Source organism: Mixophyes fleayi, chromosome 3 (assembly GCF_038048845.1).
Source record: "Mixophyes fleayi isolate aMixFle1 chromosome 3, aMixFle1.hap1, whole genome shotgun sequence".
Lineage (NCBI taxonomy): Eukaryota > Metazoa > Chordata > Amphibia > Anura > Limnodynastidae > Mixophyes > Mixophyes fleayi.
Genome location: NC_134404.1, coordinates 159714471 through 159740905, shown reverse-complemented (window position 1 = coordinate 159740905; position 26435 = coordinate 159714471). Strand labels below are relative to the sequence as shown.

The 26435-nt window shown below is 38.2% G+C and overlaps 1 protein-coding gene across 2 annotated transcripts in view; it reads right to left on the bottom strand.

Annotated features, from left to right (window-relative positions):
- Nucleotides 1-1622: 1622 nt before the first annotated feature.
- The window catches only part of MEI4 (meiotic double-stranded break formation protein 4), a 254597-nt gene continuing 229784 nt past the window's right edge, over nucleotides 1623-26435 (bottom strand). For both annotated transcript variants that reach the window (XM_075202670.1, XM_075202671.1), the window contains exon 5: nucleotides 1623-2002. In XM_075202670.1, coding sequence (XP_075058771.1) covers nucleotides 1748-2002 — 255 coding nt within the window. In that variant the 3' untranslated portion in view covers nucleotides 1623-1747. The remainder of the gene's footprint in view (nucleotides 2003-26435) is intronic.

Sequence of the window (26435 nt, the reverse complement as noted above, 5' to 3'; positions counted from 1 at the left end):
ACCGAGTGGCTTTGACCCCTGACTTGTTTGACCCTCCTGCTTTACAGTATCTGCATTCCATTGCACCCTGTGTGTCATCTCCACTGTCTAATGGTAACGCTTCGCAGACCATTGCATCCTGTCTCTATTATCATGTAAAATAGGCAGGGAAATAGGTTTATTTATTAAATGTGAATATTAGTATTTTAATGTTGAGGCTGGAGGGAGGCCTAATTATAAAACATGGGTTGTATTGATTAAACACCAGGGCTGGTTGGGGTTTACATGTAACCATTTTTTTCCAAATAGCCTCCAACATTCCAGGATCCATACAAGCAGCAACTAAAGACACCAGAAGCCAAGGGTGGTGAAAGTAACAAGAACAGGTAGGAGAGAACAGGACCGTCTGCCAACTGTCCCGAATTTTGGTGACTGTCTTGTTTAGTGAGATTTGGTCCGACTACAAGGACAGTTGGGATGTATGTCCCACTTCGCACTTTACTGCTTGTGAAGGGAGAGCTGCATGCAACTAACAGCATTGCACACAGTATTGCCTGTGTATTTGTCTAACATTTGTCTAAAACGAGAAGCATGTTACATAATAGTGACCCCGTCTTACATACCCCGGGCCCCCCGAGCATTAATCCAGCGCTGGTTAGCAGGAGGGAGTGGATAGCTGCTCTTAGTCCCTGGATAGGACACAGCCTGCAGAACAAGCCAAGGAGCTCTAAGTCTCACAAGCCTTGGTAACCTCGTGAAACTAAGAGCTTCCCTGCTCACTCTACAGGAAGTGCCCACCCTGATGGATGTCAGCAGTACCAGAAGCATAGATAAGTACAGTGAGCTGGGGGTGTCATAATGTGTCTGGGGGATGGCGTGATGTGGCTGGGAGGGCGTGATAAATGTAATGTTTTGTTATAATGTACGTATCAATGCCCCATGTTGGCCACACCCACAACACAATGTGGCCATGCCCTTTTCGGCGCAGATGCTACGTGGCGGCACACAGTTTCTTTCTTGCTGAAATTTTTAGTCCCAGTCCGTCCCTGCAATAGAGAGTGGCATTGGTGATGACAAAATAAAGGTGTACAACACATTTAAAAAGGAAACATCAGCAAAGAGTTAAACAAATAACTAAGTAAGCATTTATGAAGCAAATCAGTAGCATTTTATAAAGTATACAACTGTTAACTTTTGTCTAATTATAATTAGTGATGACCAGTTCCCTTTTAAATAGGGCAAATGTGTAGTTAATAGAAAAATTACTTTCATAGCCATATAAGTGAAACATAATGTCCAAATTTACAAACCGTTACACGTTAACAAAAAGTACAGTATATGTAATATGTAGAAAAAAAAGAATAACTGCACCTATGAACAAGTATTCTTTGTTGAATATATATATGTGGTATGAAAATAACCACTAACTGTAATAAATAAAAATAATTAGCAAAGAAATGTATAAAAAATGTTGAGTCAATAAATGTTAAGCCACATTAACATATAATATAACAATATAAAGGGAAACTAACATAACATTTATATAGAAATTAAAACAAATATAATAACCTTAGTTTTTACATTGTTTTCTAATATTTGTACTGAATTTGTTAAGGATAAAGTCTATGAAAATGTGATTTAAAGTTTAAAAAGTATAATTCTTATATTTGAATGGATTGTAAAAAGATGACAAGAAGAGGAATATTTACAAATTCCAGTTGAAACTGTATATGTTGTTCATTTTTATAGATGTGCTTTTTCAAAAATGTTATACATCTTCTTCTGTTCCTATGCATGAAAATAAAGTTCTTAGCCTCCACAGGATTAGACTAAACAACGGAAATCCATCAGAAATCAGGAGTATTGTATGGTCAACATTCTGCATGAACTCTTTTGTTTCATCGTCAAGTATTTCGGATTGCAATATATCTTGCTGTTCTTTTGTATTTTGGAGAAGACTTTCCAGCAATGAGCAGAGTAAAGAAATGTTCTCATATTTTGAAATGTCATATATGGTCTGGTTCTGTAATAATAATAACAATAACAATAATAATAATAATAATAATAATAATAATAATAATAATAATACAGTTATACAAATACAAAAAGCCACACCAAAAAGTAATAAAAAAACACTAACAAAAAAACCTTGCATACTTTCAAATAGTGTGCGGGTGTAATAGATCTATATATTTTTTTAACACAGTGTCACACTGGAACTATTAAGCTGTAAAGATACCAAATACAACATTTTTTAAGCATAATTACTCATATTACAGGGCAGGTGCAGTTCCATTTCCCTTCAATGTTTCAGCACAAGAACTTGAACAATAGATTCTTCGAAGCTCCGATAGTTCATCAAGCAAGCACAACTATAATAAATCATCCTGTTTATGGGAGCTGTTAGTAGTAATGGAAAAGAAGAGCACAAAGCTAACCCTTGTCATGTATTTACTTAAAAACATTAAAAACTAAAAATGTAGTTTTAAGAGTTGATCAATATGTTTAACAAAACAACAAAAAAACAAACAAAACAAAAGCATATTAACCCTGCAGGCACCTTTTCATAGGGTACAGCTCCATTCTAGGAATTTTCACAGGAAGGCTCATCCTCTATCTGACACCAGGCAGAGCAGTAAGTTTATAGGGGAGTATGGTGTGGGGACATTATAGCCATTGGCAGATCTCGTAAATGGCTCCTGCAAGATAAGTATGCTTTTATTTTTGTTTACTCCTTCATCTCCACCTAAGTGTATTTTTTTAGTTATGGGTGGGGACATTCTTTAAATCCATGTTACGATATTCATACTGCAAATTGAAGATTACTGTTTTGTTTTGTCTTTTGGAATACTAAAGCAAAGCCTTACAATAGGTTTCTATTGTAAAAGTCATTGCTAAGACTACTTTTGCTCTAAAACCATTTTGTTACTAAGGCCCAAAATGTAGGTATCAAATAAAGTCATGTACTATAAGTTGATTAAGCAGACTGAACAGAAATATTCTTTAATATCATATTGAATCTTGAAGAGACATTGATCTTCAAATGTACAGAAATACTATTTGTGAAAGACTGATAAAGGAGGATATTAGAAAGTCAACATGGCAGTTTTCAAACAGAATGTTCAAGAGCAAAATGTGTTTCAACATTATCAGAGAATCAGATCAGCAAAGAAGGAAATTAGAACATTATAAAGTAAAAATAAAGCTATGATGGCCTCAGAACAATGCTGAATTATTAAATTAGGATTTTATGAAAACTCTGTTCTACGAGACACTCTATCTACCAGCATGGTTTTATAATAGTTTATACATAAAATTAAGTCTAGCTAAACAACAAAAATAAGAGGATAAGGATTAATTTACAAAAGAGTATACCAAATTTTAAGACCAAGATTGTGGTGTGCAGTAAACTCACAAGGGTTTCCCAGGTTAACATTGGTACCTCGAAAATCCCTCAGCTATCCCTATTAAGCCCAGATTTGTGGACCCTGAAAGGAATAGGTATTACAGGAATATGATTGGGGGTTATCAGAAAGTGGGTGTGGTTGGGTGGATTTGGGTGGATTTTATATGAAATCAGGGCGTGTCTTGAATGGGACCGGGCTTATTTTGTCCTGTTTTTGCATGAGTAAATGTTGTAAGGAAAATGCATGAGCCAGACTATGTGTTATGTATCTATGTAAATACCATTTCAAAAATACATAATGAAAAACATATAATAACCAAGAAATTGTTGCAACAAAATGGTATGCAGGTAATCAACAGAATAAAAAATTATTATGCTTTTGTTATTTTTGCATCATCTTCATAAATACAAAATATATGATAATATATCGTCTGTGAGGTAGACAGTAGCTTGTTTAACTTTGGCAATGCCATCATAAAAAATGTGGTTCTTTTACACTGGAATAAGCAGTGAACTAAAAATCTAATTACAGAAAGTCATCTACTAATTCGCTCTAGAAACTGAGAGCTAAGGATATCTAAAGTGGTGTCCAATGGAATTTCATTACTATATTTAACTGCTGTTAACATACTTGACAAACCCATTTTACTGTTAGGACATTTACTATATAAACATTAATTGAGATGGAAATTTAAGGACAACTGTTTATCAAAATTTGGGGACAAGAACTTGTGTTTGGTTCATAGGCACAAGATCGTTGCATTCAATGTTCAAATTGAATGTTTTGTGTTGAGATAGCAAATTGCAAATCTGCAACAGACAGGCAAACCTTCTGACACAAGTACTTTAAATATTATTTATAGAAATATGGTTTTAACACAATTTGAAGATATATTTTAAGATACACTCCATGGCCAAAAATGAATGTGGAGCCTTAAATCATGCATATAGCTATGTTATCTCCATAGTCAACATTAGCTGTTAAATGGGTAGTACTGAAGTGAATTTCAACATGGTCATTGCATGCCACCTTACCAACAAGTTAGTTTGTAAGTCAACTGTAAGTGCTGTTATTAATAAGTGAAAATGTCTAAAAGCAACAACAGCTCAACCGTGAAGATGTACGCCACAAACGCTTGTAGAACGGGATTGCCGAGTGCTGAAGCACATAGCATGTAAAATTCCTCTGTCCTCGGCAGTTACAAAGATGTCCTCTTACTAAACTACGATACAGTGATTATCATTTGTTCCGTTCCTTTAACATACTCTTTTATTACACAGCAGTAGCCGCAAAAGAGGTGTAAATAATGTGTTACTTGACATACCGAAAAAGCTAAGTGAGAAGCAATGTATATATTTTTTTATTTTTTAAACATTTTTCCACAGTCCTGAACATATCCTCATTGGTGGATGGGTTTTATGGTAGGGATTCATTTCTTAAAGAACTGTTGGAAGCACTTCTCAAGGAAATAATGAAACTTAATTTAACAATACTGGTCAATGATTTTATTGAAAGAGTATGTTAGAGGAAAAGGACAAATAGGATCTACTGTATCGCAGTTTAATAAGAGGACACCTATGTATGTAATTGTAAATCTTAGGTGCTGCTCGCACATGAATGATATAATTATGTAGGGAGAAATTCCAAATATCTGCCAATATCAAAGCTGTAAGAGAGGTCCATTTTTACCATTATCCAAGTTATGAGGGGTGAAATAAAGATATGGTTGAACAAATTATAGGTAAAGAGTGCTATTTGAGAAAAGCAATAATATGTTATGAACATGGAAAAGAAAAGTTCTCATATGAGCAATCCTTAATCCGATGCTCCATTATACTTTGATAGGTGGACTTATAAACTTTAGTTCAAATAAAAAGAAGATCCTTTATTTGTCTAATTTAAAAATTAGACATTGTATACCACATACTGTATATTATACTTAAGACTTTTCAAAATACAAAAAATTGGATTGTAAAGTAAAGTCAAAGTATTTGATTACTGGAATATATTAAATGAATTTAAACCTCTTCCTCTTTCAGTATATACTGCATAATAATTACATATTACAACAATATTCTGTTTATTCAATGATATATGTGATTTACCATAACATTCCCTTATGGTAACAGTCAAAGGGAAATAAAGGGGTTTAATTCAGTGACAATTCTAATAGGTCAGAATTTTTTTTATATCAGTTACTTTCATAAATATTAAATGCCTAAAATTCCAGAACTTTTCCTCCTTCAATAAGAATAATGCTTAGAACCATAAGAAGGAAGTTGTAAGTTGACTTCTGTATAAAATGTTTGACATGTAAAAAAGTATTAGAGAAACATTTTGAACAACTTATCCTGGCCACACACACTAAAAACCCCATCAGTTGGCTCAATATATGTGTGTGTGTGTGGTCCCAAAATCACCCACATGACAAATAAAAATTATTTCATTATGAGACATGTTAGTAAATGCAATAAGATGACTGCAGATAGCAACTTAGCTTGTGTATGTGGTCATGTTCCGATTTGGCTGTTTGTATTACGTGACAAATGTCCAGAATTCAATTTGGTCATTTACATTTTAGCCAAACTAGACTCTGATCGTATTACTCTTAAATATTTTGTTGCTAAAACATCTCTGCGGTTCTTTACAATCATGGCTAAAAGTTTTGAGAATGACACAAGTATTGGTTTTCACAAAGTTTGCTGCTTCAGTGTTTTAGACCTTTTTGTCAGATGTTTCTATGATATATTGAAGTAAAATTACAAGCATTTCATAAATGTCAAAGGCTTTTATTGACAATTACATTAAGTGTTTCATAGAGTCAATATTTGCAGTGTTGACCCTTCGTTTTGAAGACCTCTGTAATTCCTCCTGGCATGCTGTCATTCAACTTCTGGGCCACATACTGACTGATGGCCACCCATTCTTGCCTAACCAATGCTTGGAGTTTGTCCGAATTTGTGGGGTTTTGTTTGTCCACCCACCTCTTGAGGATTGACCACAAGTTCTCAATGTGATTAAGGTCTGGGGAGCTTCCAGCCATGGACCCAAAATTTAGATGTTTCGATCCCTGGGCCACTTAGTTATCACTTTTACCTTCTGGTAAGGTGCTCCATCATGCTGGAAAAGGCATTGTTCATCATCAAACTGTTTTTGGATGGCTGGGAGAAGCTACTCTTGGAGGATGTTTTGGTACCATTCTTTATTCGTGGCTGTGTTCTTAGGCAAAATTGTGAGTAACCCTCTCCCTTGGCTGAGAAGCAACCCCACACATGAATGGTGTAAGGATGCTTTACTGTTGCCATTACACAGGACTGATGGTAGCGCTCACCATTCCTTCTTTGGACAAGCGTTTTTCCAGATTCCCCAAACAATCTGAAAGGGGATTCATCAGAGAAAATGACTTTACCCCAGTCCTCAAGAGTTCAATCTCTGTACCTTTTGCAGAATATCAGTCTGTCCCTGATGTTTTTCCTGGAGACCTGGAGAGAAGTGGCTTCTTTGCTGGCCTTCTTGACACCAGGCCATCCTCCAAAAGTTGTTGCCTCACTGTGTGTGCAGATGCACTCACACCTCCCTGCTGCCATTCCTGAGCAAACTCTGCAGTAGTGGTGACCAATCCCGCAGCTGAATCAACTTTAGGAGCAGGTAATGACGCTTGATGGACATTCTTGAGCACCCTGAAGCATTCTTCATAACTATTAAACCTCTCTCCTTGAAGATCTTGATGATCCGATAAATGGTTGATTTAGGTGTAAACTTACTAGCAGCAATATCCTTGCCTGTGAAGCCCTTTTTGTGCAAAGCAATGATGATTGCACCTGTTTCCTTGCAGGAAACCATGGTTAACAGAGGAAGAACAATGGTTTCAAGCACCACCCTCCTTTAAAAGCTTCCAATCTATTATTCTAACTGAATCAGCATGACAGAGTGATCTCCAGGCTATTCTCGTCAACTTTCTCACATGTGTTAACGAGAAAATCACTGGCCTGATGTCAGCTGGTCCTTTTGTGGCAGGGCTGAATTGCAGTGGAAATGTTGTTTTTGGGATAAAGTTCATTGTCATGGCAAAGAGGGACTTTGAAATTAATTGCAATTCATCTGATCACTCTTCATGACATTCTGGAGTACATGCAAATTGGCATCATAAAAACGGAGGCAGCAGACTTTGTGAAAAATAATATTTTGTGTCATTCTCAAAACTATTGGCCATGACAAGAGTACAAGAGTCTAGAAACTGGGCACAGTAAGTAATTGCAGAATTTTCTAAATTTCATAAGCAAAATAGTTCTTTTTTATGACCCAGGGGAGTTTGTAAGCTGCTTGTGTTCAAGACTTATAATAGATTTAATGTTAGATTGTTATCTTGGACATGTCAAGGACATTCACTGTTTTCTCGCTTCGCCACTTCTTAATTGTTTTGCATTCTGATTAGGATCATCTAAAATTAGATTATTCTTAATATCTAAAGACCTTTTATCTACACTAACAAATGTGTTCCTCTTGGATCTAGATTGTAAATAAAAACGCATTTTCAACACTTCTGAAATAAATAGATTGAAAATTATAAATACCAAGGAGTTCATTTAATGGTGGATGTACATCTGTTTTATTTTGAGATATACATTTATATACTGCGTGTACAAAAGTGCGTACACATACATCCATGTATTCTTTTTGTATATCGTTGACTTGTGTCTCCTACATTAGTATCGTGACTATATTATATCAAGGTGCGGCCGTCTCTCCATGTTACTTAATTGACAGTTCCACTTGAACTATTACAAAAGTGATTTATAAAGGCATTTAACAATAGTATCTCAATTTAAATTATTTTTAATTTGATTTATATTTTGTAATTATGTCTATAGCTGCCCATTATATTAAATTGTATATGTCAGAATTCAGTACTCAGCAGGAGCAACAAATAAACAAAATATAAAGAGAAGACCTATACAAAACGCTTGCAAAATGTTAATATAGACCATGGTCATGAACCAATTTGCTCATTATATACCAAGTAATACAGTAATGGATAACAGGAGGCCATAAGGCCGCCAGCAGCCTGGCGATCCTTCACCTGTGGTCCCCTGGTTAAAGCCCCATTCTGACTTATTTCCTACTTTTTGTCATAAAGCAGATAAGACTGAAAGGAAACAGCCAGCTTCCTTTTTCCTCTGCTGGCTCAAGACAGAAGGTAAGAAATATTTAGGCTGAAATTAGGTTACTAGTTTAGCCAGTGAGTGGAAGTATATTGGGAGGTATGAGTGGCATGTGGAGAGCTCGGAATGGCATGTGGAAGGTCTATATGGCATGTGGGGGTCAGTGGGCTCTTTTGCAGCATATTTGAGATCTGACAGCTTGTAGAGGCATTTCATGGCAAGCAGGAGTTTGAGGACATATGTGAGAATTGTGGAGCATGTGAAGGGCATGTGGAGACATTAAGAGATGAGTGATTAGGAGGTGCCAAGATCATTTTGGAAATGTGTTATGATTTTAATAAAGAATTTTGTTTAGCTGTCCCATTATATTAAAATTCATTTTTTTTCTACATTTTTTTTATTTAATTGAAAGTGGTATTGAAAGCCTGAGCCCAGGCTTTCAGTTCCAATGCACATGTGCAAGCTGGAAAGCCAGGTCACAAATGCGCATATCCACCTAGAGTGGCTGGTAAAGCATTAAGACTGTTCTTACCGCTGCCAGTCAGTATCTCTGGGGAGCTGAATATCAATGTATCACACAGCTGCTCGAGCGATATTTCCTTGGTAAATTGTGGAAATAACGGATTTTCTATTGCAGCAATAAGTGGCAATAGAAAATATGTGTTAACGGCCTGTAAGGTGTGTGCCATGAGCTAGCTTATAACTTGTCCACTTAACTTATGATCATACTTGCCAACTCTCCTGGAATGTCCGGGAGACTCCCGCATTTTGAGAGAGTCTCCCGGACTCCCGGGCGAGTGTGGCAAAATCCCGGATCTGCCCACTTCACAGGGCAGAATTAGGTCACAAACGCTGCGATTCCTGGTGAATCGCGGCATTTGGCCCCGCCCCCGCTGTCAAATGACGCATTTTGTGTCATGCCGTCACGGGGGCGGGTCCAAAATGATGCCGATTTTGGAGGCCCGCCCCCATGACGCCCACCTCCCTTGCAGGCTCCCGGATACCAACATTGTAAAGTTGGTAAGTATGCTTATGATGCACGGTGGAGGCCAGGGCCAGCATATGAAATTTTGTCTGTAGGACTTTGTTTATGAATAGCAGGCAATGCTGCCAATTACAGCGCTGCATGCTTTTCTTCAGTGATATCCAGCAGCCAATAAGAGCTGAAGATTAACCAACTCCTATTGGCTAGTACAATTTATTGAACAGAAGCAGTTCTACATCCCCTACACTTCATGAATGATATCCTACAGATGATGTCATATGTACTGCCCCCTTTGTTTTTAATTACAATTCACCTATAGTATTATAGTGTGGTACTAATATTTCAGGTTCTTCTCTTCTCTTACATTTATTGCAAAATCTCATCTCCAATGGTGTTTTATCTGCTTTTTAATGCTTGAAATAATGCTACTAACATGCATATCAAATATGTTTTAGCAGTGTTTTAGAGCTCATTGTATACTTCCTGATGTGTTTAAATGCGATAAATGCAAACAAAGTATCAAGTAACGTTCTCATAAAATGCTACTACAGCACAAAGCAAGCAAATTGACAATGGTTATGGTCATACTACAGTGGTTTTTAGTGTAATACTCAGTTAAATTCATTTGAAATATGTTAAAAACACATGTAGATAGTCCTAAATGCCATAACCTGTGAGCACCTAGCTAGCAATAATTAGTAGTCTAGTTAATATCTAGCATTACTTACACTTATTAAACCCTTTGCACAGTAAAATCAAAACACTGCAAGTATCAACTGTGTAAATATTCTATACAGGGGAACAATAGCAAAATTTGAAGGTGCGACCTGGCACTGCTTGTGCAGTGAAGCCCTATTTTAACTTCACTGTGCTTGCGCTAACATGACAGTGGGTACAGGCAGTGGCGACACAACTGCCTTTACATAGAATGGACTGGCCATTAGTACTTGCTCATCTCTTAAAAGCTGCACTCTCTGCAACAGCTATAACTCCAATGCAGTGGAAACTATGTCCCCACTCCAATGGTTCCAGCATAGGCAAAAAAAGAAAGAAAATGCATGCAAAAGTTTGTTGATCTACAAGTACCAGCATGCTCATAGCTGGCAGTGAGTAGTTTAGAATGTGAATATAAAAACCGTTCCACAAAGTACTCAGTGGCCACTGGAAAGTGGATTCCAGCCACACACGTAAAAGACTAGGACTTGTTTCCAAAAGGACCTCACTATCCAGGATTCTGTTATAGTGGGCCTCTATTAGTCTGTCCTAGCCTGGTGCTAGTTGCAGAGGGGACCCCACACTGGTTGTCCTCTGCTTAAGTGGAAAACACTCAGGCTATTTAGCTGTAGGTGTTTAAAGACTTTAGGTTGGGGGGCTACATTTTTGAAAATATTTATCCTTACAATATAAAGTAAAGACAATATATCAAGTAAACCGCATCAACACATAAATATGCACTAATTTATGGACAGAGATAGATTTGAGAAAGATTAACGTAATTGAAATGCGTTGGAGAGTGTGGGGGATCCGATACCCAGTGAAGAACAACCTGCAAAACCCACGAGACTGTGAGGCTGAGCTGCCGGCCCCTTGCTACTTCTACTCTGCAGTGATTGCGCTCATCATCATTTATTTATACAGTGCCAGCAGATTCCGTAGCGCTTTACAATTGGGAACAAACAGTAATAAAACAATACTGGGTAAAATATACATACAGAGAGGTATGAGGGATCTGCTAGCTAGCTTACAATTTATGGGACAATGGTTTGATACACACGGGTAGGTGCCACATCATATTGAATATTTGTCCAGCTAGAATGCAAAGGTTATAAAGTATTTAGTATGTTTGCTCAGTCACACAAATATGTTGGTCAGAGGGTTATTGTCTTGTGTTGGCTGTGTAGAGGGTGATAGTAGGGATACCTAGGGAGATTAAGAGGGTGGTAGAGGAATATTATAAGCTTGTCTGAAGAGGTGGGTTTTCAGAGAACGCTGGAAGGTTTAAAGACTAGAGGAAAGTCTTGTGGTGCAAGGGAATGAATTCCATAAAGTGATGCAGCCCGAGAAAAGTCCTGTAACCGAGAATGGGAGGAAGTGATGAGAGTAGAAGAGAGAAACAGAACTTGTGCAGAACGGAGGTATTGAGTTGGGAGATATTTTGAGTCAAGTGAGGAGATGCATGCTGGTGAAATTTTGTTGATGGCCTTGTATGTTAGTAGAAGAATTTTATATTGGATTCATTGAAAAACAGGCAACCAATGTATAGACTGACAGAGTGTGTCACTGGCACTAGGAGTCTTTACCCAGCTATCACCAGATGATGGACTTACCAGAGCAGTATAGTTGGTAATATGGTACTCTGGTAGCGGGATGACCACGGAACAGGAGACAGCAGATGGTAAGAGAATGCTCGAGAAAAGTCTATGACTAGCAGCACTGGTAATAGGTAGATAACTGTACACGAGGAACTAGATGGACAAGGAAACGTGAGGGTAGTCAGTGGTCTGCGGATAGCAAGTTGTACTGCTGTCTAGGTGAAGGAATGGACTCCAGGTGAAGGTATCAGGGGAGTCAGTGGTCTGCGTTAGCAAGTTGTACCACTGCTATGTGAGAGGATACTTGAAACTGGTGTCACAGGGAACAGGAGACAGTGGTCTGCATCTAGCAAGTTATACCACTGCAATATATATGTGAGGAGGAGCACGGGGAGATGAATGCAATGCAGAGTATACACGGGCACACAGAACTTGATCCCACGATGATATGCACAATATAATAATAACTGAGCAGCACTGCACAAATATACAGAGTCACAATAACTATCCAGGCAAATAGGAAACACAGTCAAATGATAGCAATAGTCTCAGTGGATAGGAACTCCGGAGGAGAACAAACTCAGTCCAGCTAGATATGCAATACACAAGCACAGTCAATGAGAAGTATGCATACCGCGGTTCAGGAGAGCAGGCTGTCAGAGAGACGTGGAGGGATACCTGAGCGGCTGAAGGCCGGCAGGAGGAGAGACCACTGGAAGATGGAAGCGATAACCAAGTTGGTGCAGCGCACGGTAGGTAGACCAGCAAGAACAAGGCAATACTCAGGAAGCAGTAGTATATGGAACTGGACACCTGGAGAACACGGGAGAGTTGAGGCGGTCTGATAACCAGTAGCTGAGATGAAAGCAGCGGAGCGCTGACCCGATGAAGACAGGCGAGTTGAAATGAGTAGGAACACTGTAGAAGCACGGAGACAGCGGATAGGAATCAGCTGGCTGCAGACACGATGAACACTGCAGAGTTGAGGTGAGCAGGACTCTGTAGAAGCACGGTGGCAGCGGATAGGAATCAGCTGGTGCAGTCACGATGAACACAGGAGAGTTGAAGTGAACCGGATACTGTAGAAGCACGGAGGCAGCGGATAGGAATCAGCTGGTGCAGTCACGATGAACACAGGAGAGTTGAAGTGAGCAGGATACTGTAGAAGCACGGAGGCAGCGGATAGGAATCAGCTGGTGCAGTCACGATGAACACAGGAGAGTTGAAGTGAGCAGGATACTGTAGAAGCACGGAGGCAGCGGATAGGAATCAGCTGGTGCAGTCACGATGAACACAGGAGAGTTGAAGTGGTCTGGAAACCACAAACGAACAACAGGAATCAGCAGGAGCTGAATACACGAGGAAACACAGGAACACCTTCAGAGGCTCATGGGGAATGAGACTCCAAGATCAGGCAACGAGGTATAGACCACAGGTGCTTTAAATAGGGAGTGTTGCCTGATCAGCCAATTAACTAAAAGCAACGGGTACTGAAGGTTTGAAAGGGCTGCACATGCGCAGACCCTCAGGATGGTGGACGGCCACGGTTCCTAAACACACGAGAAACGGCACTCACAGTCCGGTGAGTGACAGAGTGATTCAGCAGACAAAACACGATTTGCAAGTTGTGACAGGATGGACCGCCTATGCCACCCTGTCTGTTGTTGATGTGAACCAGCTGGGCTTACTTTGCCACCGTCCCCTTTCGTTATTCCGAATACGCCCCTCCTGTCGACAGTAGGAGGAGCCTGCTGCCACCACTGGACTCCTTTATGGCATCCAGGACCACGTTACTTCTGGGTAACTGTCGCTGCTATTGCACTCCCGTGCTGATACACCTGGCATGGTACCCCTGACCGCTTACTATGGATCAGGGTGCTGTGGATGGATCCCCCCTGGCCTATCACACTGGCCAGAGATGCTGTGTAGCTGGCAGTGCAGTGTTACTAGGAACTAGGTCAAAACTTCAGAACAGCCAGAGGACGGATTAGAATTATGGTCTAATCTGTAGTCACAGTAATACAGCAATACTGAATACGTTTTCAAGCAGGGTCTTGAAGCAGAGTGATGTTTATTTAGCTCAAGTGCCCTGACAAGGACAGATTATCTGATTAAAGGTAACAGTGGTCAGGTCAGATAGAACATCAGAATGGCACATTTCAGTGTACAAGGGCTCTCTTTTTATACAGTTTTAGAGACTAGCCTTAGCAGAGAAGGCTCTGCACAGACTGCAATATTTAATTCAAACATTACCATCAGGATGTACTCTAAACCTGCATCTAACACAATTTAACTTCCACATCAAACTGATTTCCTCAGATTTTCATCAGATCTCAGGATGTTTTTAAATTTTAAATGCAAAACTCACACTTATCTGTGATATCCTACATCACGTGATGTTTACAATATTCAGATAGGTTCAAGCACCTTTAACAAAAGCCATTCAGGAACTCACAGTAACGACTTCCTGTGATTTGTTCAAGTGTTGGTCACTCACATTGAATAGACTTAATTAGCCTTAATGTGGACATCCTGTAGAAACTACACACAGATATCCTCAAATAAACGCTTATCAGAAATCAAACATATATCTCAGACATGAGTGCATTTCCTCTAGCAAAGTTAAAACAAACAAGTTTCTTCTCTGGTCTCAGAAATAAAGAATTCACAATATCAAAAATAAGTGCATTTGCAATTATATAAATAAGCGCACTGTGCTATTTCCTTTAAATAAATTTATACCATAAGTTAGTTAGAAGTCATCCAGTCATACAAGGAAAATCAATCTAGCCGCTGCATGCAAAATTTATTGAAGGGGCTCGAGTCTGATTTTAGGAAGACCAGAAAGGAGAGAATTGCAATATTCTATACAGGAAATGATAAGTGCATGAATTAAAATTTTTGCAGTGTCTTGAGTGAGATATGTACGTATTCTGTAAATGTTTTTTAGATGTATGCAGCATGATGTAAATAAACAGTTGATGTGGGGAAAAAAGGATAGTTGCGAGTCAAGGATTACACCTAGGCAGCGAGCTTGCAGGGTGGGTTTTATGGTCATGTTGTCAACAGAAATAGAAATGTGAGGCAGGAAGCTTCTATTGTTGGGTGGGAATATTATTAATTCTGTTTTTGAAAGATTGAGTTTGAGTTAGCGAGAGGACATCCAAGATAAAATGGCAGAAAGACAGTTAGTAACGCAAGACAACACAGATCGTGAGAGATGAGGGGAGGATAGATAAATTTGTGTATTATCCATATAGAGATGATACTGAAATCCAAAGGAGCTTATTAGTTTTCCAAGAGAAGTGGTGTAGATAGAGAATAGCAGAGGACCTAGGACTGAGCCTTGTGGTACTCCAACTGATAAAGATAGAGGAAGAGGAGGTTGTTCCAGATAAATTAACACTGAAAGAGCGATTAGATAGGTAGGATGAGAACAAGGATAGGACAGTGTCTTGAAGACCTACGGATTGTAGCGCCTGTATGAGGAGAGAGTGGTCAACAGTGTTGAATGTACCAGAGAGATCCAGGAGAATTAGAAGATAGTAATCACCTTTAGTTTTAGCTATGATCAATTCATTGCAACCTTGGTCAGTGCAGACTCTGTGGAGTATTGAGAGCGAAAGTCTGATTGAAGAGAATCCAATAATTTGTGTGCAGAAAGGAAACGTGTAGGCAAGTGTAGGCAATTCTCTCAAGAAGTTTGGAAGGGCAGGTGAAATGAGCACACGAGACAAGGTCCTACCAATTTGTGAGGGTATGGGATCAAGAGGACAGGAGGTAGAGTAGGAAGATAAGGAGAGAGTAGAAACTTCCTCTTCATTTGTGGGATCATACGAAGAGAGGGTGTCCGGGGATGCTTTGAAGGAATTGAGCTGATTGGTAGTCGAGGGAGATGATACCATTTCAAGTCTGATTTTATCAATCTTGTCCTTGAAATAGCTCCTTACATGCCTGTGTTCTGTCAAGCGGGGTATGGGTACATCTATACAGTGATTGGAAACAGAATACAACATTGGATGTTGGAATTCTTTTATGCTTTATACTTTTGACATTTGGCAACACAGAACATTTGTTCATCTTTAAGAAAATTTTAAAAGTGATTCTTTCTTTTGAAAGAAATAAGCTTCTTTTAATGTTTGATTGAAAATATAAATAAACTATATAAGTGGTTATATATACCTTTGCAAGTAGGTGATTCCCATAAAAATTACCTCCAAGGGGAAGGAGAAAATAGACCCTTGTGCTTTTAAAATAACTTCTAATGGATATAAAAAGAGAAATTTCATTGAAAATTTGAATATATTGAATTGCTTCACAGTTAAAAAAAAGGTCTAAAGAAAAAACAAGATTAACACTAGTGGTTTATGAAACTTTAGATTGGAAATATTTTTATAAAACGTTTTGCACTATAATTTTCTTCTGTTTCATTTTTTTTACATGTGACACTAGAAAAAGAGAAATAAAACACTTATATCACAAAACGTGAAAACACAGCACTTTAAAAGAAAGTGTGCATAACAAATTTTAATCTATCTATGTGTATTGAATTTGTTTATTCACAAAATTATAGTATTGTTAATTTGAACAAGTGCAAATTACACTAAAATTGTATGTTGGCACTAATTTATGGCCATGCCCTCCTAAGAGGCGTATCTAAAAATAGTTTAAGCCCCTAATAGGAAACATCACTAAGGGATGTGTTTAACTGGCATATGCAACACCCTTACTGTACTCTACAGGCACTTAAACAACCCAATGAGTCTTTCCAGGTGCAAAGAGACACAAATTCATGTTACATGTAACTCTAAATATGGTTGTAAGTATTGGCACATAAGCAAGGTGTAAAAGTGATTATTTGCATGGTGCTAATGGATTTACATCAGGCCCCAAGATGCTGTATACAACTAGATATAACCTATCAGCTAAAAAACACACCAAAAATACACGCTGATGAATGGTAATGAATCAAAATGTCACAAACACACCTCTACTAATGAGGCAATTTGACAAAAACAAACTCTGTGCACATGAGTGAAAGTTAAAAACAAATGAACTGAAACATTAAATCCCAATGATAATAAGCATGCACTTGGAAAACAAGCTAGAATAAAAACAGAGGGAGAATCAAGTGTTCCAATGCATCTCAAGCTGTTTAAGCTGTTTATATTGGTTGTCATAATATCCCTCTGACTACAGTGTTTCTCAGGTGCTTAGCATTACATCAGTACTGAGAGGGCTTATTGATCACTGCAAGGATTAGTCTCTGCTGGTTTATAAGGCTGTCTGCACCATTGACTTCCTGCCTGTTATATAATTTGCTCACATAGGCTTTGTGATCTGTTTCAGTTTGTAGTCTGCTCTGTTTGACCCTGCTTGTTATGACTATTCTGTGTCTGCCACCCTGACCAGCCCTGAATTTAAATCATTACTATTGCAATCAAAACCTGGTAACAACTAAGTACTGGTGAGCATGTTGCGCTCAATGGGAAATAGGGATTCCAATAGGTGATGAGTAGACAAAATTCTATTGATTATTTGGGAAGCTGGTGGCATACACTTTACGCGCAAATAGCCAAACAAGCAAAGTCTGAGTGAGCACAGAAAACAATTCATTCCAGCAACAATCTGTAAATAAAGTACACCATATAGAGCAAAAAAATGAAGAACAGTGGGGAAAGATGATCAGTGATGATCAAGGAAGGCAGTGAGTGGCTATTGGCCACTCACTGTTGGGGTACAGGTTAATCAGAATAACCAGTGTCTAATGATCGTCGTGTTGTGATTAGTCATCTGATTGGGCACATCAGTACACAGATAACTAAGTCAGAAGTGCATGTAAACATGTACTATATAAAGATATACTAACAAACTACTGTATGAGACACAGTTTCATGAACAGGAATATTTTGTAAGTTTCAACCACCAACACTTCTGAATATGTAGCCATTTGTCCATGTGTTTGGGCCCAGTTTTATTAAAGTAGAATATTGACTGTGGATCACTGTAAAGACAGAATCTTCAAAAGTCATGGCACAAAGGGTTGCCAAAAGTTTTTCTGTTATCCAATATTAAGTCTTTGTAATAATTGGACTAAGGGCCATCAGGGTCAGATACCCTTTATGGTGTCAGGTCTATAGAGTAAACATACACTCTCTCACTCTGGTGGTGTTTAATAAATTATCCTTTTGTTCACTAATCCAATCATTGGAAGCCAGATTGTGCGATACTTCAACTTTATAAATACACGCCTCCACAGCAATCCATCGCCATTTGACAGAGGGAGAGAGCAGGGTGTAGTCATAGGCTAATTAGAGCAGGGACAGAGAATACAATATTGTTCTTGCAATTGCTCTAACCAAAATCGCTAGTGCAGAGAGGAGGATAGAGGTTTATTATTTTTTCTTCATATTTGGCACTCCCCAGCGCTTTTGGGGTGTCCCCCATAATTGTGCATAAATATTTCTGGCTGTCAAAAGTCATATCTGTCAGCAGTATCTACTAAATAATTTTTAGCACTCCTCAGTGCTTTTGGGGTGTCCTCCCTAATTGTGCATTAATATTTCTGGCTGTCAAAAGTCATATCTGTCAGCAGTATCTACTAAATAATTTTTAGCACTCCTCAGTGCTTTTGGGGTGTCCTCCCTAATTGTGCATTAATATTTCTGGCTGTCAAAAGTCATATCTGTCAGCAGTATCTACTAAATAATTTTTAGCACTCCTCAGTGCTTTTGGGGTGTCCTCCCTAATTGTGCATTAATATTTCTGGCTGTCAAAAGTCATATCTGTCAGCAGTATCTACTAAATAATTTTTAGCACTCCTCAGTGCTTTTGGGGTGTCCTCCCTAATTGTGCATTAATATTTCTGGCTGTCAAAAGTCATATCTGTCAGCAGTATCTACTAAATAATTTTTAGCACTCCTCAGTGCTTTTGGGGTGTCCTCCCTAATTGTGCATTAATATTTCTGGCTGTCAAAAGTCATATCTGTCAGCAGTATCTACTAAATAATTTTTAGCACTCCTCAGTGCTTTTGGGGTGTACTCTCTAATTGTGCATTAATATTTCTGGCTGTCAAGTCATATCTGTCAGCAGTATCTACTAAATAATTTTTAGCACTCCTCAGTGCTTTTGGGGTGTACTCCCTAATTGTGCATTAATATTTCTGGCTGTCAAAAGTCATATCTGTCAGCAGTATCTACTAAATAATTTTTAGCACTCCTCAGTGCTTTTGGGGTGTCCTCCCTAATTGTGCATTAATATTTCTGGCTGTCAAAAGTCATATCTGTCAGCAGTATCTACTAAATAATTTTTAGCACTCCTCAGTGCTTTTGGGGTGTCCTCCCTAATTGTGCATTAATATTTCTGGCTGTCAAAAGTCATATCTGTCAGCAGTATCTACTAAATAATTTTTAGCACTCCTCAGTGCTTTTGGGGTGTACTCCCTAATTGTGCATTAATATTTCTGGCTGTCAAAAGTCATATCTGTCAGCAGTATCTACCAAATAATTTTTAGCACTCCCCAGTGGTTTGCGCTCAGAATGGATTCAAAGCAGTCCACATATGATCTGAATGAGCAACCAGGTTCTGTCACCAGTCCTGATGTTAGTGTTCCCAGTACGTCATCTGGCCAAGGCGATGTCAAACAACAGAGTGTTTTCAAATTAGTGCAAAAAACAAAAACCCCAAAAAAATTTACTGTATTGAAGCGAAAAAGAAGTGTAACTGAGCAAAAGTTAAGTGACGATAAAAAAAAAATTGCAAGCATGCCATTCTACACACGCAGTGGCAAAGAGAGAATGAGGCCTTCACCTTTGGCTATTAGTGGCAGATCCCAAAAATTTACCCAGCCTACAATTGGTGCACAACTACTGTTACGCGTCAAAGCCGAGCTGCAAGATAACAGTGAGGCATTACAGGAGAATATTTGCTCTGATTCACAAATGACAACAATCCCTGTGAAGAGTCCATCCAACAGTAGGATGTCTAATCGTGAGCATTCTTCTGATGTGTGCCTTAATAGCCCGAGTGTAGCCGGTGATACCCAAATTGAGGATGCCACTTTGGAATTAGAAGAGGATGAGGGGGAGATTTGTGTAGGCGACGAGGGCGCTAATGATGATGTTGATGATTATGATGCAGACAGATACCAAATTGCCTTTCTCAATTTCTATTTATATTCTAGATTATATAACGGCTGAATAGTTTTCTATTTTACTCCTAGTGGAGAGAGGATCTGATGCAGACAGATACCAAACTGCCTTTGTCCATTTCAATTTATATTGTACAGTATATAACGGCTGAATTTATTAGTATTTTATACAAGTGGAGGGGAGCCTAGAGAGACAGAAACCAAACTGGCTTTCTCCATGTCAATTAATATTGTACAGTCTATAATGGCTGAATTTTTGGTTTTTTTAAAAAAGTGGAGGGGGGCCTATAGAGACAGAAAGCAAACTGTCTTTTTCCATTTCTTTACATATTTAACTATAAGTGTAGGGTGTAATATACATCCAAAGACGATGGCTGCATTGCCAATATGCATAGATGGAGAGGAAGACAATCTGTTTTGTGTGTAGAATAAATGAAGGCCTACCAACGAAGAATTAAACTGTTTTTTTGGATGATTTATTACCTCAACAATTAGATTACTTGTCTCTAAAACAGTTGGAGCACTAAATTGGGTTAATTTAGGCCCAAAAACATGGATTTTCCCAAAAAATAGCAAAACAAAACCAAACAAAACCAAAACCAAAACCAAAACACGCAATGGCGGTTTTGCAAAACCAAAACCAAAACCAAAACACGACGGTAATCCAGATCCAAAACCGAATCCAAAACCAAAACACGGGGGTCAGTGACCATCTTTACTGTAAATTCTATTATAACTGTGTCTTTGTATAAAAAATAAAGTACACTTGTACTTTCCCAGTTGTTTGCCTAAGTAATTTTGAACTAGCAGATGTACTGCGTACCCTCAGACAGCATATAAGGTTGCCTTCGAGCTGATAAGCTAGCCTTGAGTGAACCAAAACACTTTATATAAGCCTGGTATCCTCACAGGGGGAGACCCCATATTTAACATTATTATTTTTTCACTGCAAAGATCCATGCTGATGATGGTGTATCTTTGCAGGAGATATGTCTGGCCTCTGATTTAGTCAAAATTTCATGAATACGCCCTTTCTATACTTAGCCTGCATTTGACCACCTTTTTCCTCCCCATTCTGCTATTCTACATATAAGAAGTTGTAAGTGTATAAGAAGCGGCTGAATCTGCATACTGCAATAAGTATACACTTTTCTGTGTGTGCACATGAGCAGTAGAGTGTATTTTACGCAAAAAAAATGGGTTACGTTCAAATTTATATGGGGCCCTATTGAAGAGCACAGGAATTGATGTACTGGGGGTGGAAAGAATACATGATCTGGGCTGGAGTGAAGTTGAAATACTTGTTCCTAAAGCTCCTACAATTCTGCCTCACATGCTCAGAAGGGATATAAAAGTACAGCATTACACATAAAGGTCTTCCTGTAGAGTAGGAAACATTTTATGCAAACAATGCAGATGTAAAATGTGTCCCAAAAATTATGCAATTATATGTATATGCTGAGCTGCATGTATCTTAAGATACGAGCGACTCATCATACTATGTTAAATGCGTCTGCTACATGAAAATATGCATGACACAATGTATACATACATATTGTATCAATGAACTACATTGTATCAATGTAGTTTATTACGGTTATACCCCACCTTTACTAATCACTCAAATCGACTTAGTACTACAAACAAATGCTGAAATCTATCTTTTAAGTATTTATTACCCTAGGCACGGGTGTTGGCAGGAGTCCTAGTGTTTTTCTCCTAGGGGGATGTGCATATTTGTTTGTGTGGGATAGATTCCCCTAGGAAATTCAGTCCTCTGCTGAACAGGCTGCAGCTAAATGACATTATGACAGGATGAGCCCATCCTGCCAATTTTCCTGCTATAGTATCACCAGACATGTGTCACGGTCACAAACAGGAGTACAGCTAGGAGTAACGAATATGGTGAAAACACTCTGTTTATTTGCAGAAAGGTATAAATAGCAGGTAATTGAGAGCAGTAGTAAATACCAGGTGCAAGCTGATGCAGGAAATGATACGAATGTTCAGAAAGCAGCAGGTAAGCAGCTAATGCAGGGAAGCAGGAAGTATGAACAGGTTCCAAACAGGCATGAACCAGAGGAGCAAGGTAGGAGGAAGAATCCACAGGTTGCAACAAGGATATGACATCACAGGATGGGACAACAATAACCAGCCATGTGTGCTGGGGGAAACAGGTTTAAATGGACCACATCCAAGTGCATGGAATGATTAGTGAACAGGAAGGTTAAGCCCTAATGCACACAATAAAGCACAATAGCAGCACCTCTGGAGAGTGGAGGTACTGCCAATACAAAACAATAATAGGACAAAAAGGCAGGAGCTGCCATGCAAAGCAGCATGTAATGTATAAGCTTGCAGGCAGATCCTGACAACATGACTGTCATAGCCTAGTACATCTAATTCTACATGAACCCCAAAGTGTGACTGCCTGAAAGCAGATGTGATTTTAAAAAAGAAGACTTACTGACTCAGTAAAATGGAATAAGAAAGATGATTTTGGTGCACTTACATGATGAATTTGTGCATAATTTGGGGATTTGTATAAGTAAAGCTAAACTTTTTTTTAAAAAAAGAATAATAATGTACTTATGCATTACAATAGAATACATGATTGGAATTATTTAAACAAACACATTTAGATATACAACTAAAACTAAAAACAATTTAAAGTGTACCTCTCACCTGTTTACCATATGTGGTCCCATGCCTACCACATACAATGCCATGCTTATTGCTCACAACTTCATGCCAGTATACCATTCTGACCTTATGCAAGCCCAGTCTCCATGCAAAAAATACAGCCATATCCATTGCTAGCATATATAGCCCCGTGCCAGCATTACAGTTCATACCAACTACATATAGTTCTCTGTGCTATGTGAATACAACCATTTGCAGCAAAAAAGACCATTCCAACTCTATACAGTCTCTTGAATGTACATTGGCAAATTTATGCAGCTCAATGCTAGAATAAAAGTCCATTGCCTAGCACCATGCCTATCATATACAAACTAATGCCAGAAAAACAGCCTCATGCCCACAACATACAGTCAAATGGCAAAGTCCAGTCAACAGCCATTACTGGGGAGCTGTATTTGACAAACACCATATATGATGCTCCATAATAAGGTAGCATGCCAGTTTCGCCTCAAAGGATTCCCTACTACAAGGGGAAAGTCACCTGGCCTGATATTTATTATGGACCATGAACCTATGCAATACAACTATTTATGTTTTTATAAATCCATTTATTTAATATTGCACAGAAAATCCAACTCTCCTCCTGTTTCCACCACTTTTAACTTTGCTATCCAGCTACTCAGCCCACCTCCTTCTTGGACCTTCTGCCCTCTGTCTCCTCTCACTTTTCTCTGGACCTCTCAGAGGCTGTTACCTGTCAGCCGCGCCACCCGCCCTCTTGGGCACAGGTTTCCAGCTTGTACTAAATATCCCTCACCCTTAACCTTTCATCCTGTTTTTTTAGCTGTGCTTCGAGCTTCCTGAGTTATAGTGCTTATTGTTAACTGCACCGTGCTGCTGTTTTACCTTGTACTGTCCTATTGTTTGTCTCTGTAGCATGCTACAAACACTTTGTGGCGCTCTATAAATAAAATTTAATAATAATATTAATAATAATAATAATAATAATTGTACTTTTGCATGGTGCCGTACTGTTAATTTAAACACACAGTGGTTTATGGCCATAAACACCCCCACAGATCATGTAAAATAAAAACATACAATGTGTATAATACAACAGATACACTTTTTAGGGGTATTGAATAGAAGCGCTGATGATAAAGATGGTCTTGACTCATAAATATCACCTTAAAGTTTTATCCAAATATTGTATGAATGAGATGATATTTAGCTTATAGATACGCTGGATCCTGTGGAAAATAAAGTGTCCGCTATTTGACAAAAAAACCTTTATATATTGAGTCAGCTGGACTGAAACCAATTGAGGTATATAGTGGAATTCTGTCTGTATAAACAGTCAAAAAGGGGTATTATTATCCCACAAACAATTGTCTTGTAGTACTATGTATAAGCGTGGTCAGCTGTTTTTAAATGTGTGCACACACCACTGTATATACATATATAAAGACTGTATTAGCGAATTAGTTCCACATAAATGCAGATGACATCCACTATATAGCACATTCCATCTGTTGTGCAATTGATCCACGTAATCAGAACACAATGCCTCACAGCATTGTTCTCTCCGTGAGAAGAGGTACCTTATGTTGAAATGCTGGATACATTGTAATGCCAGCCCTTGTAGTCAGCGTACAGCTGCTAATCCCTGTTCTCGTCCTCACGGGTAAATAAGCTGAGTCTCTCTCCAGGCGCTATATAAACATGAAACCCCGGGGTTGTTCTATGCCAAGCATATAGAGCATATATTCTCTCCAAAACATATAGTCAGAACGGCTTGACACGTTTCTCGGCGCCTGCCGTTTCATCAGAAGCATGTTCCCGATGTCCTCACCACTTCATATTTAACTCCTAGACCTAGCAATCCTCCAATTAGCAACTTGTTTCAGAATTGGTCATATGACTTTCCAGGTTTATTTAATTATGCCAATCAGTGGTGATCCGGAGATACGTGAGGACATCCATATGTACATACAATTAAATATAAAAAGGTTTTTGTCCGTAACACAAAATCATAATACAATTCCAGATATATTTATCAATCAATAGTATAAAAACTAAATAAGTAAGCCTACATTTAAGTAGAAAGATTCCACAAAAAGTTTTTTACATAAAAACTGCATTTTACATAGTTGACTCAGTCTCAAAACTATAATCAAAGGATTAAACGACTAACTAGATTATCCTCATTAATCACATTAATCAGTGAAAAAGGACACACAGACCAAATTATTCAAAAAGATTATAATATCAAACACAGTTCCAAATTGCTGTTGTTATACATTCCTCACTAATAAGGATCACACATTTTTTTAAAATAAAAATAAAAATAAGAATAAGCCCGTATATCCAGGCTTTCTTAGAAAGTGCAATAAGGAATGATCTTAATAAATTGTAACTCTGTAAATATCCCAATAAATTAATCTAATGATAATTATATCCTATGTGCTCCTGCAAAAGGAATAGCATAACATACCGATAACTTCGCCCCTAAATATATGGCTGTGTCAATCTATACTAATGGGCAATAACATATGTACATAATATATATCACAGTAACCTAACACAATGCAAGCATACATGCTAATGATTCCGGCCATTATGGACTACATAACCACCAGTATTACCCCCTACCTATGATGTTCCATCAATCTCCAAGATATATTATGTCCTCTGTTAAGATAAATTTAGGAAAAATTATGGAAATGCGTACCCACAAACATCATATTGAATAAAACATACTGCCCGAATGATACTACACTTCAAAAGTTATTGAGTTCTATACAGTCATTGAGACCACATGGTGACAGAGTTTTAAGCCTAAAAATCCAGTAAGCCTCTCTTCTGCATAATATGTTGTATCTATCACCTCCCCTCCTTGTTATATCCATTTGCTCAATAGCTCTAACTGTTAAACCTGTCAGGTTATTACCCTGACATGTATTCACATGTACCGACAGAGTATGGGTTTGTACTCCTTTCAATATGTTTCGGCGATGCTCTAAAAACCGCACTCCTAAAGATCTTATGGTGCGACCAAAATATTGCATGCCACATTTGCAGCTAATCATGTAGATCACATATGTCGACTGACAATCAAGAATCTTCTCAATCGGGAAAGAATCACCTGATGTATAAGATGTAAAATCCTTGGCTCTGTGGTCCGCATATTTACATGAGATACACTTCAATCTACCACATCTATTATATCCCTTTTCTCTGCTGAGCCATCTTTCAGCATGTGGGATTTTAGCTACAGACAGTGGTATAGTTTCACCCTTGAAAAAGCTAGGCGCTAATTTCTCTTTCAGGTTCTTAGACCTTCTTAAGCTAAATATCATCTCATTCATACAATATTTGGATAAAACTTTAAGATGATATTTATGAGTCAAGACCATCTTTATCATCAGTGCTTCTATTCAATACCCCTAAAAAGTGTATCTGTTGTATTATACACATTGTATGTTTTTATTTTACATGATCTGTGGGGGTGTTTATGGCCATAAACCACTGTGTGTATAATTGTGCATAATATTTTTATTAAAATTTTGTGGGATCTACCTAGCGCTTTATTTTTATATATCATTGTTTTTCTACCTTATGGGTCTGGAGCCCATATAAAGCTGCTGGTTAATCCAATTTTAGGTTGCATTAGCGCCCGGATGTATTTGTTTGTTAATTTAAACGACTGAGGTTAATCTGTGACTGTGTCATTTTTCTCAAGTGATTCAATAGATGTTTACAAAATTACATCTGACTTGTTTATTAAATTGAACCAT